The sequence below is a fragment of the Coloeus monedula genome, assembly GCF_965178545.1.
Source record: "Coloeus monedula genome assembly, chromosome: 6".
NCBI classification, from domain to species: Eukaryota; Metazoa; Chordata; class Aves; order Passeriformes; family Corvidae; genus Coloeus; species Coloeus monedula.
In genome coordinates this window covers 61250539-61264167 of record NC_138786.1, presented here as the reverse complement: position 1 = coordinate 61264167, position 13629 = coordinate 61250539, and the positions used below count along the sequence as shown (strand labels likewise).

Below are 13629 nucleotides of genomic sequence, written 5' to 3'. Positions count from 1 at the left end.
ATGAGTGCTGAGGATGTACAAAATGAGGTTAAAACAATGTACTATACATTGTTTCAGCTTTTTTCCCCCCTCTTCTGTCGGTGTTACTGGCAGTAACTGACCAAGACAGAGCGAAGAGCTCGAAGAGAAGGGAAACTGCGCTCTCAAGGTCAAAGGTTTTTCTGAGCTCCAGTGGGAAAATAAAGAGCAAAGAGTCAAACTTCTGCCACAAAACCCCGAGCCCACGTAGAAAATTTACACGTCTAAAAGGGGTTCCTCCACTGCTGCTCACAGCAGTCCAAGTGTTGGCATCAAACCCGTGCTTGCCCAGCCGGCCCAGGTGTGAGGAGTTACCTGTGTCCTACCCTTGACAAGCAGAAACACCCTATTTTTCTATCTTATTTTTCCCACTTGCTGGGAGAGTGGGGGCAAATCCAAGAGTCTGTCATCCAGGTGTATGAGATTCAGCAGCTGCTCCACACTGGGGGCACCAGCACAAGAAAAACATGTTCAAGAGCTCTGCCAGGCGACCCTGCTCTGTCAGGGATCCCAGCAAACCTTGTTTATTCCCACCTTGAATTTTCCTGCGGATGAAGAGCACGTTATCCTTGGAGACACAACCCAGAGCTGTGCTTGCAAATTGAAATCCTGGGCCCTGCACACTTCCTGGGAAGCATCAGATCAGTGGTGAACACCCACAGCATGCTGCACTTCACAGGGGCACATCTGCAGGGGCTTTGCTGCTTTGCAAGGGTCTCCTGCTCCACAGTGGGGGAAAAGCGAGGTTTTCCTCTGTTGCTTTGTTATTTTTTTTTCTTTTTTGTGAAAGGCTTTACAGGCTGGGATTTGGAAGCATTCCCAGTTTTTGCAAATAAAACGGTGAGTCTGTCTGAGGAGTGTTGGAAGAGGAATCTCAGGAACGTGGGAGCGTTCTCCCTGGAGCCGCTCTGGAGTTTCTCCTCCTGTTGCTTCAAAATATTCCTAAGGCGGTGGTTGTTCTGCACATCTCCAGGTGCTGGAAACAAAGGAGAAGTGAGACCTTACAGCAACTTTGTTTGGTAAGAAATATAGGCAAAAATTAAAAGCAGGATTACAGAACCTGCATTTACAGAACCAAAAGAAGGAAATATCAAACTCAGATTCTGCACAACAAGTGAGGACAACGATGGAACAAGTTCCCCAGAGAAAATGTGAATGCCCCAAGTGTTCAAGGCCAGGTTGGATGGGGCTTGGATCAACCTGGGATAGTGGAAGGTGTCCCTGCACATGGCAGGTGGTTGGAATGAGATGAACTTCAAGGTCCTTTCCAGCCCAAACCATCCTGTGCCTCTGTGACAAAATACCAGCAGTGGTCCCTGCATTGGTGACTGCAGTTTGTGAAAGACCTTTTGCCCCACTTTTCATGTCCCCACACAATGTTGGGACAGCTAAACAGCTTCTAGACTCAGATGGGACTTGAGGAAGTCAAGAGACATCCAAGGAGCTGAGAGAAAAGGGCTGCAGTTGTCTCCCAGGCTGTCTGTATTCAAAACCGAGAAACGTTCCTTGCTTGCTGTTCCCCATCCACATGAAGGATATGATGATTAATCATAAATTTTTATCTAACAAAAGCTCACGGGCATTTTATTCGCTCTTTTGTGAGTTAGGAGTCACACACAGTTCAGAAATGTGATGAACCCTGAGAAGAAGAAGTTTTATCTTCTTAACCAAGGACTGGAGCCGTGCAGTTCCATCGGCGGGATAATCTATTTCCTCCAGGCTGCTGCCTAAAAAATGTCAAAAAGTTAAAGGGATTTGAGTAAAAATAGAAAACGACATCCTGGATGATGGAGGAAGGCTTTGTGTCCGATGGGAAGCCAGGGAAGGCAGGAAGTCACCAGGCAAAGCCCAGCACTGTCAGGGAGCCTGGCTCACATGGGGACCTGCAGGCTGGAATGGGAGGAGGGAGAACAAACCTTGTAGAAAGTCAAAAATCCAACCTGGCCATTACTCTTGGGGGGAAATGGGGTGGTTTCTGCTTGTTCTTGCTATTCTGCCATGTGCATGGGGCCAAAATGAGATGGGTGCCAGGCTGGGTTGGCTCTTGGCGGGACAAAACAGCTTCTGCTTCACACGGCAGCATCGGTGTGAATGGAGAACCCTGGGATGTATTGCTCAAAGGCCATCCCAGCAAATCAGGGAATTCCCATGAGAGCAGCAATGGATGGGCAATGCCAGTGATCCTGGGATGGAGATGTGCAGTTGGAGAGCTGAGGGGTGGCCTGTTTCCAGGGCTTGGTGCTGAAATGTCATCTTGGTATAACTGAGTGAAGAAGACTCAGCCTGTCCTCTAACAGCAAATTAAACACAACTTTGTGGGTTTGGTGGTTTGCTGCCAAGTGCCAACACAGCTCCATATTAATGGCTTATGACAGGATTATTCTCCTGTTTTTGGCAGGAAGAAGCTCTTTGGCCTTAATCCTGCTTGTGGCTAAGGGAAGAAACCCAGCATATCCCATGTATTTACCAATGGTGTAACTCCCAAATGCTGCTTAAATCCCAAATTTTCAGAGAGGAGCAGAGCAGATGGACCCTGCATCAACCCAAAAATGCTGCCAGGAGGTGAAAACCCTTCATGCACATCCCAGGGTGAAGCTCAGTCTACCCCATGAACTGGAATTCCCATTTCTGTAACCCGTGAAACCATGGGCATCCATCCTCCCAATATAAATATAATGTATAAGCATCACAATAAACATAAACATAAATATAATATGTAAAAAAATATGTGTGAGGTTGTTAAATCAACAACCTTTAAAAAAATTTAATACCAGTTGTGAGCTCAATATTTAAATGCCTGAAATGGGGAAAAAACCCCCAAACAATAGGGTTGGAGATAGGAAAGCAAAAGGGATTTGAAGTGGTAGGTTTAGGAGGACAAAGCACTCAGCACACAACCAGGTCCTTTTTAAAATTCACAGACTCCAGCCAGGGACCTCAGTGGTCACAGAGAATCTATTTAAGTGAAAATCTCCAAATTACACACCCAGCATCCCACCCTTCCCTGTGCTTGCAGTGATGAGAGACCGGCCAGAGAGGCTTCAAGGGCTTGATTTTGGGAAAAGCTGAGTTGTCAGCACTGCCAGCTGAGCTTCACTGAACTGAACTGGCAGCATCACTGGAAATAAAAGCAGGGCTTTTCTTCTCCGAGACGGAATTTTCAAAATTTCTCCCTGATTGTCAGAGTTTTGACTGGGTCTGTCAGGATTTGCTGGGCTGCACTGGAGGCTGTTGGACTGGTCAGTGCTGGGGGTGGGGGGAGGACAAAGATATGTGTGTGCAAACCACCAAAACCTCCAGGAAAAATGAGGACAGGCTTGAATTTTTATAAGGAGGTCAGCACAGCCATGGCTTTGTGCTTCCCACGGACCTGCGGACAATGTTCCTTCTCACTGTAACACATTTGCAAAGAGGAGGAGGGGAAAGAATGAAAGTCAAACCTTGTCTCCTTCTCCTTGACCGTGCCAGCCATGCCCTGTGGGCACAGAGGAGGTGACAGGGTGGCTGGGGTGGAGGTGACACCCCACAGCACCAAGCTGCCATCGCTGCATCCGTCAGCGAGGCAGAGACGATGCGAATTTTGGGAGGTAGAAATGTTTATCTTGACTTCACGCTGGAAACTGTGTGGAGCAACCAGGAGTCAAAGCATGAATAAATAACTACAGGAAGAGGGGAAAAAAGAATAAAAAGGACCCCAAAGCCCTCAGGACGCTTGAGTTTCCTTTAAAGTTCTCACGTGGCATGAAACAGAGACATCTGCACTTTTTCTGTGTTTCCTTATCTTCCCCAAAACAGAGGAGCATTTCCCACACGAAGACAACATTTCTGAGAGGATCCAGGCAAAGACACGCTGAAATATTTAAATGTAACACCATGCTCAGTCAATGACCTTTGCATAATTAGCAGCTCCTTCTCTTTCTGATCATGGAAGTGGCCTGTGGCTTCTGCCTTTGTGTTGCCTGCTATAGTCTCCATATGCTCCATTTGCATCCTGGAGTTATCGATCGCCCTGTGTCTCAAATGTAAAGATTTATAAGCAGCCGTGGCAGGGTTGGGGATCCCAGGTGGGGGGGTTGAGGTCACCGAGGCTTTGGCTGCTGCAGATGGGACAAGCAGAGGGTTTGGCTGTGTAGAGCCTCACTAAGGAGTTGCAGGTTGGGTCAGTTCTTGGATGAGGATGCTTCCTATGGCTCTGTTTCCCAAAAATCAGGTGAACAAAACACAAAGTAAATAAAATAATACATAAAATGAAATTTGTGAAATGTAAACTTTTGGGGCAAGGCCAGGTTGGACAGGGCTTGGAGCAACCTGGGCCAGTGGAAGGTGTCCGTGTCCATAGCAGGGGGTGGAACAAAATGGGCTTAAGGTCCCTTCCAACCCAAACCATTCCATGATCCTGTGATTTTGCCACCATCTCTACACTTCCATATGTGGATTTATAAGGTTTCTTTTGCTTTCCTGGATGCTTGGATTTGACTAAAACATCTGATCCAAGGACTCCTTCACTCCAGAAGGCAGATGGCGATTTTTATTAGCAAGTGGTTTCCTGTTCTTTTGATTCCTTCAATAATGTATTTGCTGTTGCTGGGGTTGGATGTACTCTCTGTGTATGATTGCTAACCCTTAGCAATGAATTCATGTTGATTTTCTTTCAGCTCAAAGGCTTTCCTCATTCATCTTCCGTCTCTTAATGGCAACAGCAGGTATGTGAGTGCTCTTTTTGTACCAAAAAATGTATCACACTCGTTTCCACGGATTCTTCTGGTGTTTCCATACAAAATCTTCCCCTCTTTAACAGAACTGGTAAATCTCAGCCACTCAAGTGCCTTTTCCCTGCCCAAAAGGTGAGGAGCTCTCAGCCTCTTCCATGATATCTCCTTTGCTAAGGAAGACATTATCCGATGAGGTACAAGGCATCTCCATCGCCTAACGATTCCAGGAGCAATCAGGGACCACCAGGACTGTGTTTCTCAGCCATTACCTGATTGCTGTGGAGCACCGTTCCAGCCGTCCATCTGCTAAAGAGCCCGTAATAAAGACAACTCGACCGGAATCCCGGCCGCTCCCGACAATAGCGAGCCTTTCAGCTTGTAAAGCTAATGACTTACTAATTACCCAGACGGGGCGGGCGGAGGAGAAGTGACCATCTATAACCATCTCCGCAGCACAAGCTCCCAGGGCCGGCAGGAAGGCAGCGCTCCGGATTTTGGGAGCTGCCGCTGCACGTTGATTTTACAGGATGCTGCAGGATGTCGCTCCTTTTGCTACATCCTCCTGACATCTGCGCGCCGATGGTGGTCGCTGCTTTTTGGTGCTGTGTTTGTTGTGGTTTTTGCTTCCTTTTTTCCCCCCTCTTGCTCAGATTTCAAGGATTTTTGGGGCTGCAAAAGCTTTTTTTTTTTTTTTTTTTTCCCCTGAGTTTATGCACTGGCTGGCTGAAGGCAGCCTGGAAGCCTGCCAGGGGCACCTGGCAATGCACTCTGTAAATTACAGCAGTGAAAAGAATGTCAGATGCTGGGAGGGAGCTATAAGGCTTTACTGGTGTATACACTTTGGAGGCCAAATGCTGCTTTTAACACATTCAGGTATGACCTGGCACCTCTTTACCCTGACAAGACGTAGAGGAGGAAATGATGAATTGCCAGGTCTTGCTGCCCGTGAAGACAGAACTCCCAAGTTGTTATTAACCACAGAAGGGACTCATAGAGTAGATTGGGCTGGAAGGGACCCTTAAAGGTCATCTTGTCTAAGCCCCCTGCAGTGAGGAGGGATGTCTTCAAGTGGATCAAGTTGCTTGGAGCCCTGTCCAACCTCTGCCTTGAATGTTTTCAGTGGTGTCACCTCTCTCATCAGCCTGTTCAGTGCTCCACCACCCCCATCACAAAACCTTCCTTAAAGAACACGAGGTCCCACCAAGTCCCAGAGTGTTTTCCTACTCTTCCAAAATCCTGTGTATAAGTGCTGCAAAGATTGAAAAAGGCAGTGATGAGGAATTTGGGGACACAAGGGGGACGGGCCCCCATGGGCTCAGTGCTGTTGGCTGTGGAGTTGAATCCTGCTCGGGAACAGCCCAGGCTGGATCATGCTGGAGATGTGGAGGAGGTTTCTGTAACCTGCTGGTTATCTGCTGGCTGAATGGGAGCCAGGGGAATGTCTCTCATTTCTAATATGCAGTAATTTCTAAAAAGCATTTCATTCTCCGTAGCAGAAATAATGTGAAAGTGATGTTTGATTTTAAGTGTCTTTGTGGGTGTTCACGCATTGCTGGTGGGCGAGATATTTTGGCACCTGCAAACTGGGGAAGTTTTGGGTCTGAGGTTCAGGGTGCTGACACTGATGGCTCCCATCATCCTGAAACTCCTCGAGCATCCCCTGAAAAGTGGATTCCTTGGCTAATAAAAATTGGTTGTGTGATACCAGCAGCTAGAGCAGGCTCTCAGGGGTCAGTGCAATTGGATGACAAACCCTCACCACGGGAGCCTTTCACACCAGAGCCAGGCTGAGACCACAGACCTGCGCTTTGCCAGAGACCCAGAGCTTGGAAAGCAGAGCTCTTCTCCTGCCTCATATCCTGCAATGATTTGGGTGTTCTCATTATGTTTGATTGGGGGAAGTCTGGTTGATTTATGAGATGGCTGAATATCTCTTTGTGGATGGGGACCCAGCCATCTGCTCTGGAAGCTCCTCCCCTGGGGGATGGGGGCCAGCATGGCCAGGGATGGCTCCTGCAGTAGGATGATGTGGTCCAAGCCCAGGGAACCAGACTCACCACCTTTGTCTGCTGGGATAAAGGTCAGAGTAGCAGAATTTCCCCTAAATTAGGTACAAGTAAATTATAGGGAAACTGTGCCCATCCTCTGCATCCCACCACTGTGTTTGTGTTAACTTTCAAATGGAGGCAAGATTTAAAAGGAAAAAGGGGTGACATCTTGGACAGCAAAAGTCCATTCCCAGGTGAGAAACTGGATAGAGGGATGTGGTGATTTGAGAGGGGACTTGGCTCTGGTCTGCCTCAGCAGGAGCTGGAGCTGTGGCTGGACCTGAATCCTCCTGGGAAAAGTGCAATAAAGGCAACACCAAGATTTGGGATGCCAGTGTTCTGATTTTGGCAAACACACACAAAAGGTGTTTATTTTTATTCCCCCTTAGCTAACACAGGAATTCAGGAATCGAGCTGCAAAGTGAGTGCACAGTGCTGGTGTTCCAGGGAAGGGGGTGGGCTGTGGGGCACAGCAAAAGGGACTCAGACCATCCCTCTGGAATAACCCACTGCTATTATTTAACAGTTACATTAAATAAATGACTATTTAACTTGCTGTAAAAGACGTACAGAACCATCTGGGCACATTTTGTGTTTTAGACTTAGATTGCTCCCTGAGCTGATCTTTCAAGAGAAGGACCTGTAACACCTCGGGATGTCTTTCTGGAATGACAATGGCTCAATTAGAGCCAGCCATTAGACAGATATGGCTAAGGTCATCTTGTATGTACTTTACTTGGACATTTTCTTGCTGGGTCCTTCTAGAACTCCTTGCAGTCAGCTTAAAATTTTTGGCATGTCAGCAAACTTTCCCATTAGAAGTCAGCAGCCTGGCCAGGGCCCCAGGATACCACAAAATCCCAGCAATAACCTCTCCCCACTGTGAAAATGAAAACTGATTTCCAGGCTTCGGTTTCTCTTGTCTCAGCTGCTAATGCATGAAGCCCTTCCTTTATCTCATGCAACTTTTATCTCTTTGACAGCTCTTGTGGTGCCAAAGCTTTGCTGAACCCCCGGTATGTGATACACATGCAATTGCCTCCTCCAGCCTATTCATTGGCTGCTTTAAGGGGTGTGAGTGAGTTATAAACTTTGACTTCCTTGTGCAAAAACTTCCTGTTGCCCTTTCCCTGGTGCATCAGATCTTCCCAGTGCATCCCAGGTATCCATATTTACCTGAACTTGATTGTATTTTCATTTGTGTAGTGCAAATCAGACTTCAACTCTTAAACTTTAAGTTCTTAAACTTGCTTCTCCAGTGGCAAGCTTGTTGTTTTTCATCCTGCAGACAAATGCAACCCTTCATATAATTGTACAAATACAAATAGATAATAATGTACTTATACAATGTTTTGTAGAACATAATTATGCAAATAAAATCACTCATATAATTGTGTTTGAATCTCTTTCCAAGTTTTGGGCCAGTGATGTCTTACTCTAGAAATTTTCTCCCCCCTCAATTTACCTTTTTATTCCAAAATTTCTCTTGGTGACACTTGTATTTAAGAGGCTCATCAGACCCACTGCAGATAAGGAGGGTGTTTCAGTGGGAGTCTCAAGCCCAGACACATGGGGACCTCATTTACTCCACCCACCAGTGTTTTATATCACCCCAAACTTCTCACTTTCACTGCTTGCTGGTCCCAGTGAGTCCCTGGTTGAATTTCTGTCTCTGCTATGCTTTTATGAGCATTTTTATGCCTCTGGTAAACTGCTTTAAAATGTCTTCTCCACTTGCCTTACTGTGGTTTTATATTTGCCAGTGTTTGTGCTATATTCTATTTCCCTCATTTCTGACAGCTATCTTTTTTGTTCCTAATAGCCTTCCCCACTCTGCTACTTAACTTCTTTGCTTTTAAAAAAATCCTTTAGGGTCTTTATTAAGGAGTGTTATATATTAAGCTGGAGCCTGTGCCATATCTTTAAGCTGCTACCAGGGTATTTGAAAGTATTTTATCCTTTTAGCTCTTCCACTTATTTTTAAACGCAATTCTCCTCTCTAAATTTGAGGTGGTACTATGAATCAAGACCATTACATGCCGTGGTGGAAAATTAAGACAATAGGAGAGATTCCCAAATGGTGTAAGGGAAAGGAAATCTATTTTAGCCTGACCTAAATTAGGCACTAAACCCCTGAAACACAGGGCTGAGAGGCTCCCCCAAACATGCTAAGCTTGGTATTGCATCATTACGTGCAGTCACAACTTATTTTTCCTGTTGCTTATTTATCAAATCTACTTTTAAAACATCTGCTGCTCTTTCTTCCACTATTTCTACTTGGTGGCTGCTTGAGAGCCTCACTCACCTGCCAGCTGGAGACTTTCCAGCCTGAAAGGCATCACCCACCCAGGTGATACCTGCTTGATCCTGACCTTAGAGCTGAGAGAATTTTTCTCCTTTCCTGGGGTTTATTCCCTTCCCTGGAGCACCAAATCCAGGCTGTTGCAACCCCAGAATTTAATTTTCCCAGCCTAACCATCCACACTGATGGCTGAACATAAACCTGATCCCAATCCTGGAAACTTTCCTAGGAACAGCGATAATGCAGGACTGGGAATGGAAACCTTTATCCCTATTTATGCTCCCTGTGCCATGGGTTTCATGTGCAATGTAAGCTGCAGGTGTGACTCAGGGGCTGTTTAGACTCAGAGAATCACAGGATGGTTTGGGTTGCAAGGGACCTTAAGGCTCATCCCATTCCAACTCCCTGCCACGGACAGGGACACCTTTGGCTAGGCCAGGGTGCTCCAAGCCCCATCCAACCTGGCCTGGAACTCCTCCAGGGATGGGGCAGCCACAGCTTCTCTGGGCAACCTGTGCCAGGGCCTCCCCACCCTCACAGCCAGGAATTTCTTCCCAATATCCCCTCTAAATCTCCCCTCTTTCACTTTAAAAACCTCTTTGAATGCTTTTGAAGCCCATTCCCTAAGCCCCAATTCATAAAAGCACTGAAGTACACTCAGAGTCCAGCACATCTGGAAGTACTTTGCTGAATTAGAGCCTTATTAATCTTCCTGCATTTAAAATAACTTTTTATTACATTTTAAAAATAAATGGGCATGTACTATTTCTTCATGTTTGGGATTTTTTTTTTCAAACATTGATTTTAATGCTCGCCTGGCTTGGCTGGATATTCCTCCATCCAGCCAAGCAGCTGCTCATGCTAAACCTGGGAGCAAAATCCCTCTCTCAGTGTTGATGCAGCCTAGAAGGAGCTCCAAGTTATCTGTGACTTCCACTTTCAGTGGAAAACAACCAAACTTCCTTTCACCACCCTGGAAAGCCACCCTGAGACATCCCAAATCCAAAAAGGAAAGATATTTTGAGCTGAAAAATAGCAGATTGCAGCTGTGGGTATATTTCTCAATTATGTCAATGGGTTTGGGGGAAAATGCCAGCCAAGTGTTGCTCATACCAGTTGCAAAAGGAATATTTGGAGCTGGGGGAAACAGAGGGGCTGGGATTTGGGGCTAGGATCTGTGTGGCACAGGGAGCTGTGTAATGTGTGGCAGAACTACTGCCTCCTCCTGGCTCTGCTTCATTAGCCAAAATGTAAAAACTTTAAGTATTAAACAATTCTAAGCAGGTTTCCAGTGCTGGCAGCGACTGGTCCTTGGGAATTGAAATGAGAAAACCTAAAATTTGGGAAGAAAAGACTCAGCAGCCCTCAGAACACCTTGTGCGGCTGATCTTCCCTCAGCCTAAAACATCCTGTGGGCATAATGAAGAGATTGGACATGGAGAAAGGAAGCACATTTCCAAGGAAAAAAAGATACTGGATCAGCCCAAGCTCAGGGTTTATGTCACAGTCTCCCACCACGGGTACATGGCAGGTGAGTGCCTCCTCATCCCAGCACAGCTCATTCACCTCCAACAAACACCACAGGTGTAAACAGTCCCCTGTGAGTCCCACTGGGATCTTTTTCCTGCACATTCATTTTCCAGCAATGCTGAGAAGAGCATTTGCTGTATTCAATAATTTTTCTCAGCAGTGCAAACCAGTGCATTTTCTGTAGTCATGGAGTGGGAGTCACTCCTGTGTTTAATGACAGCAAAAGCACTGGTTTGTGTGCTCAGAGAAAAATGTGCAGGTTTGGGAAAAGGGTGCAGAACTGCCCAGCTTCACCCTGTTTTCCAAAAAGAGCAGGAAAAAAGGGGCAAAATCAGATTTCAAGGTCCTTGCTCATCCCTCCATCCCTGAGTGGGAGCAGCAGAAGATGCTCTAAGTCCAGACATGTCACTGACTTGTGGGAGCCCATGTGAGCGGAGCATCTCAGGAGCATTTTTTGGAAGAGTACTGGAGTTTGCTAATGTCATGTGAAAGCCAGGCTGCTGTGAAGGTCTTGCTTTCAGGGGAGAAATGCAGAAGTTGAAGAGGATGTAGCCAGGAGCTTTGTTTTCCGCACTGTTTTTGGGGATGTATTTGTTTCCTTTGACAGTGACTTACGGCCTGGCTTTCTTTTCTATTTTGTTAGAGCAATAAAGAAGATAAATCTGTAATAATTCAGCTCCCTGTCTTTAATAAAATCTTGTCTTCTTCACACAGCCCCTGGGAAGATCTTCATTTTGCAGCCCTTCGAGATTGGTTGTGTTTTTCCATTTCACCTCTTCACCAGAACGACAGAAAAATAACATTACCAGGAAAATTAATAGCTAAATACAATTTCTGGCAGAGGGAAAGCTTTTGGCAGGAGGAGCTGGATCCTGAGTCTGACTGTGCCGGCCTCAGGGATGCTCTTCAGCAAAGGTGGATGTTCCCATTGCTTTTGTCTTTGATAATGGGTTGGAGACCTCAAATATCAGCTAATGAGAATTTCTATCCTCAACATGGATTAACATCAAGCCAATCTCTGTTGGTTTTGGACTTTAGTCAGGTGCAGAGGACAAAGGAGGAGAGAAGGGGATGGTGATGGGCGAGACACTGAGGGAGCAGAAGGCTGGGGGGAAAAAATCCTTGGAAGTCACAGAATGGGTTGGGTTGGGAAGGACCTGAAGGACCATTAAAGAACAAAGGGGGAGGGGGCATTTCTGTCCCCTCAGAAGAAGACAGTGGACGGAAGAGGCTGGAATGTGGGCTCCATGGCTGCTGCCACCTCCAGGAATGGGAGACAGGAGATGGGACAGGAGAGCAGCCACAAGTGCAGAGCCTGATGGTGGCCCCACTGCTGAGACCCTATGGAAGGTGCACGGGGTGGGGGTGGCTGAGCCCCTCCCTCTGGGGCAGGAGCTGACCCAGGAGCTCTCCACAGGTCTCCAAAGCCGCGGTGGTTCAGAACCCCCGCCCCAGACAGGAGGCGACGCAGCCCCGCAGTGACCCAAACCTGGGGCAGGTGAGGTCCAGAGACTCCCCATGGATCTGGACACGCCCCAGGGGCAGGAGAGGATCTAGAACCCCACCGGTGATGTGGAATCCAGGGTGAGGTGACCTAGAGAGCCCCGCGGGCAGGAGCCCTCGGTGACCCCGACCCCCCAGCCGCGGCCGCCGCTGCGCGGCCCCTTTAAGAGCGGCGGGGTCCGCTTTACTCTATGTTTACATAACACGGCCGGGCCGTACCACTGCTGCCTGTGCCGGGGGGAGCAGGGGCGCGGAAGGGGGCGGAGCGCACCCGCGCCAGGCCCCGCCCCGTTCGCCGGCAGTTAATAGGCGCGGGGAGGGCGGGGCCACTCGCAGCCCCGCCGGGGGGGACGGCGCCGTTTCGCTCCTCCCGCCCCCCCGCCGCGGCGGGTTGGTCCGTTCCCCCGGAGGCTCCGCCCCCCGCCCCCCCCCGCGGTGTAGTGGCCGTTGCCGGTGGCCGGCGGCGCAGAGCGGAGCGGAGCCCGCTCGGGACGCGCCCCCGCGGCAGCGGCTGGGACGGGGGCAGCCGGAGCCACCACAGCGGCGGCCCCATGTTTTCCCCCAGCCAGGAGGAGCTGTGCGCGCTGAACAAGGAGCCCGTCAAGTACGGGGAGCTGGTGGTGCTGGGGTGAGCGCTGGGCAGGGGCTCCGGGGAGGGGGGGAAGCGCGGCGGTCCCGGGGCGCCGGGAGTGGCGGGGGCTGCCGCCCTCCCACCCTCCGGCTCCGCGCCGGCCGCGTCTCCGCGCTGCGAGGGAGCGCTCGGAGGTGGACGGGGGCGCGAGGGGGCGCGAGGCGCTTCCCGCCTTCCCGCCGGCCGAGTGCGCGGCGCGGCCGCTGGAGGCGGGGGGGTGATCCCGGTGCCTGAGGAATGGATGGGGGTGTCCCGGTATCTTAGGGGAGTAGGGAGGGATGGGTAGAGGGGGGTTCCGGTGCCTGAGCGGAGCGGGAAGGGATGGAGGAGTGAAGGGGGGGGAGGTCCCGGTGCGTGACGGGGCGCGCGGTGCGGCCGTTGCGGGGTCCCGGTGCCGGAGGGGAGCGGGGAGGGATGGATGGATGGATGGATGGATGGATGGGGGTGGTCCCGGTGCCTTAGGGGCCCGCGCGGTGCGGCCCTTGCGGGGTCCCGGTGCCGGAGTGACGGGCGGACGGACGGAGTAGGGTCCGGCCGCTCTCGGGCATCGAGGTCGCGGCGGCGCTGGGGAAGAAACTTGGTGCGGGGCCGCGGGGTGCGGGGTTATGGCACACGAACCCCCCGCTGCGGGCCCCGTCCCTCCGCCGCTGGCTCCGGGAGACGGCGTCCTCCTTGCAGATGGCAGGGAGATGACTTTGGAATGAGGAGCAGAGGAGGGGGAGAGGGGAGGAGGGTGAAGCACTTATATTCAGATTCGTCGTGGAAATGTTTATTTTCTCGGCTTGATATGGATCTTAAAGTAATCCGCTTGGCATTACGCTGTTGCCCTGCTGTTAAAGCTCGCGGCCGCTCTGCTGAGCGCTGCGGAAGCAGATGAGGGAGAAG

The 13629-nt window shown here is 49.6% G+C and overlaps 1 protein-coding gene across 3 annotated transcripts in view; it reads left to right on the top strand.

Annotated features, from left to right (window-relative positions):
- The first annotated feature begins 12592 nt into the window (after positions 1–12592).
- PELI2 (pellino E3 ubiquitin protein ligase family member 2) overlaps positions 12593–13629 on the top strand; it is a 64028-nt gene continuing 62991 nt past the window's right edge. For 2 of the 3 annotated variants that reach the window (XM_082284316.1, XM_082284315.1), the window contains exon 1: positions 12593–12741. In XM_082284316.1, coding sequence (XP_082140442.1) covers positions 12665–12741 — 77 coding nt within the window. In that variant the 5' untranslated portion in view covers positions 12593–12664. The remainder of the gene's footprint in view (positions 12742–13629) is intronic. The other variant, XM_082284317.1, reaches the window with a different exon arrangement.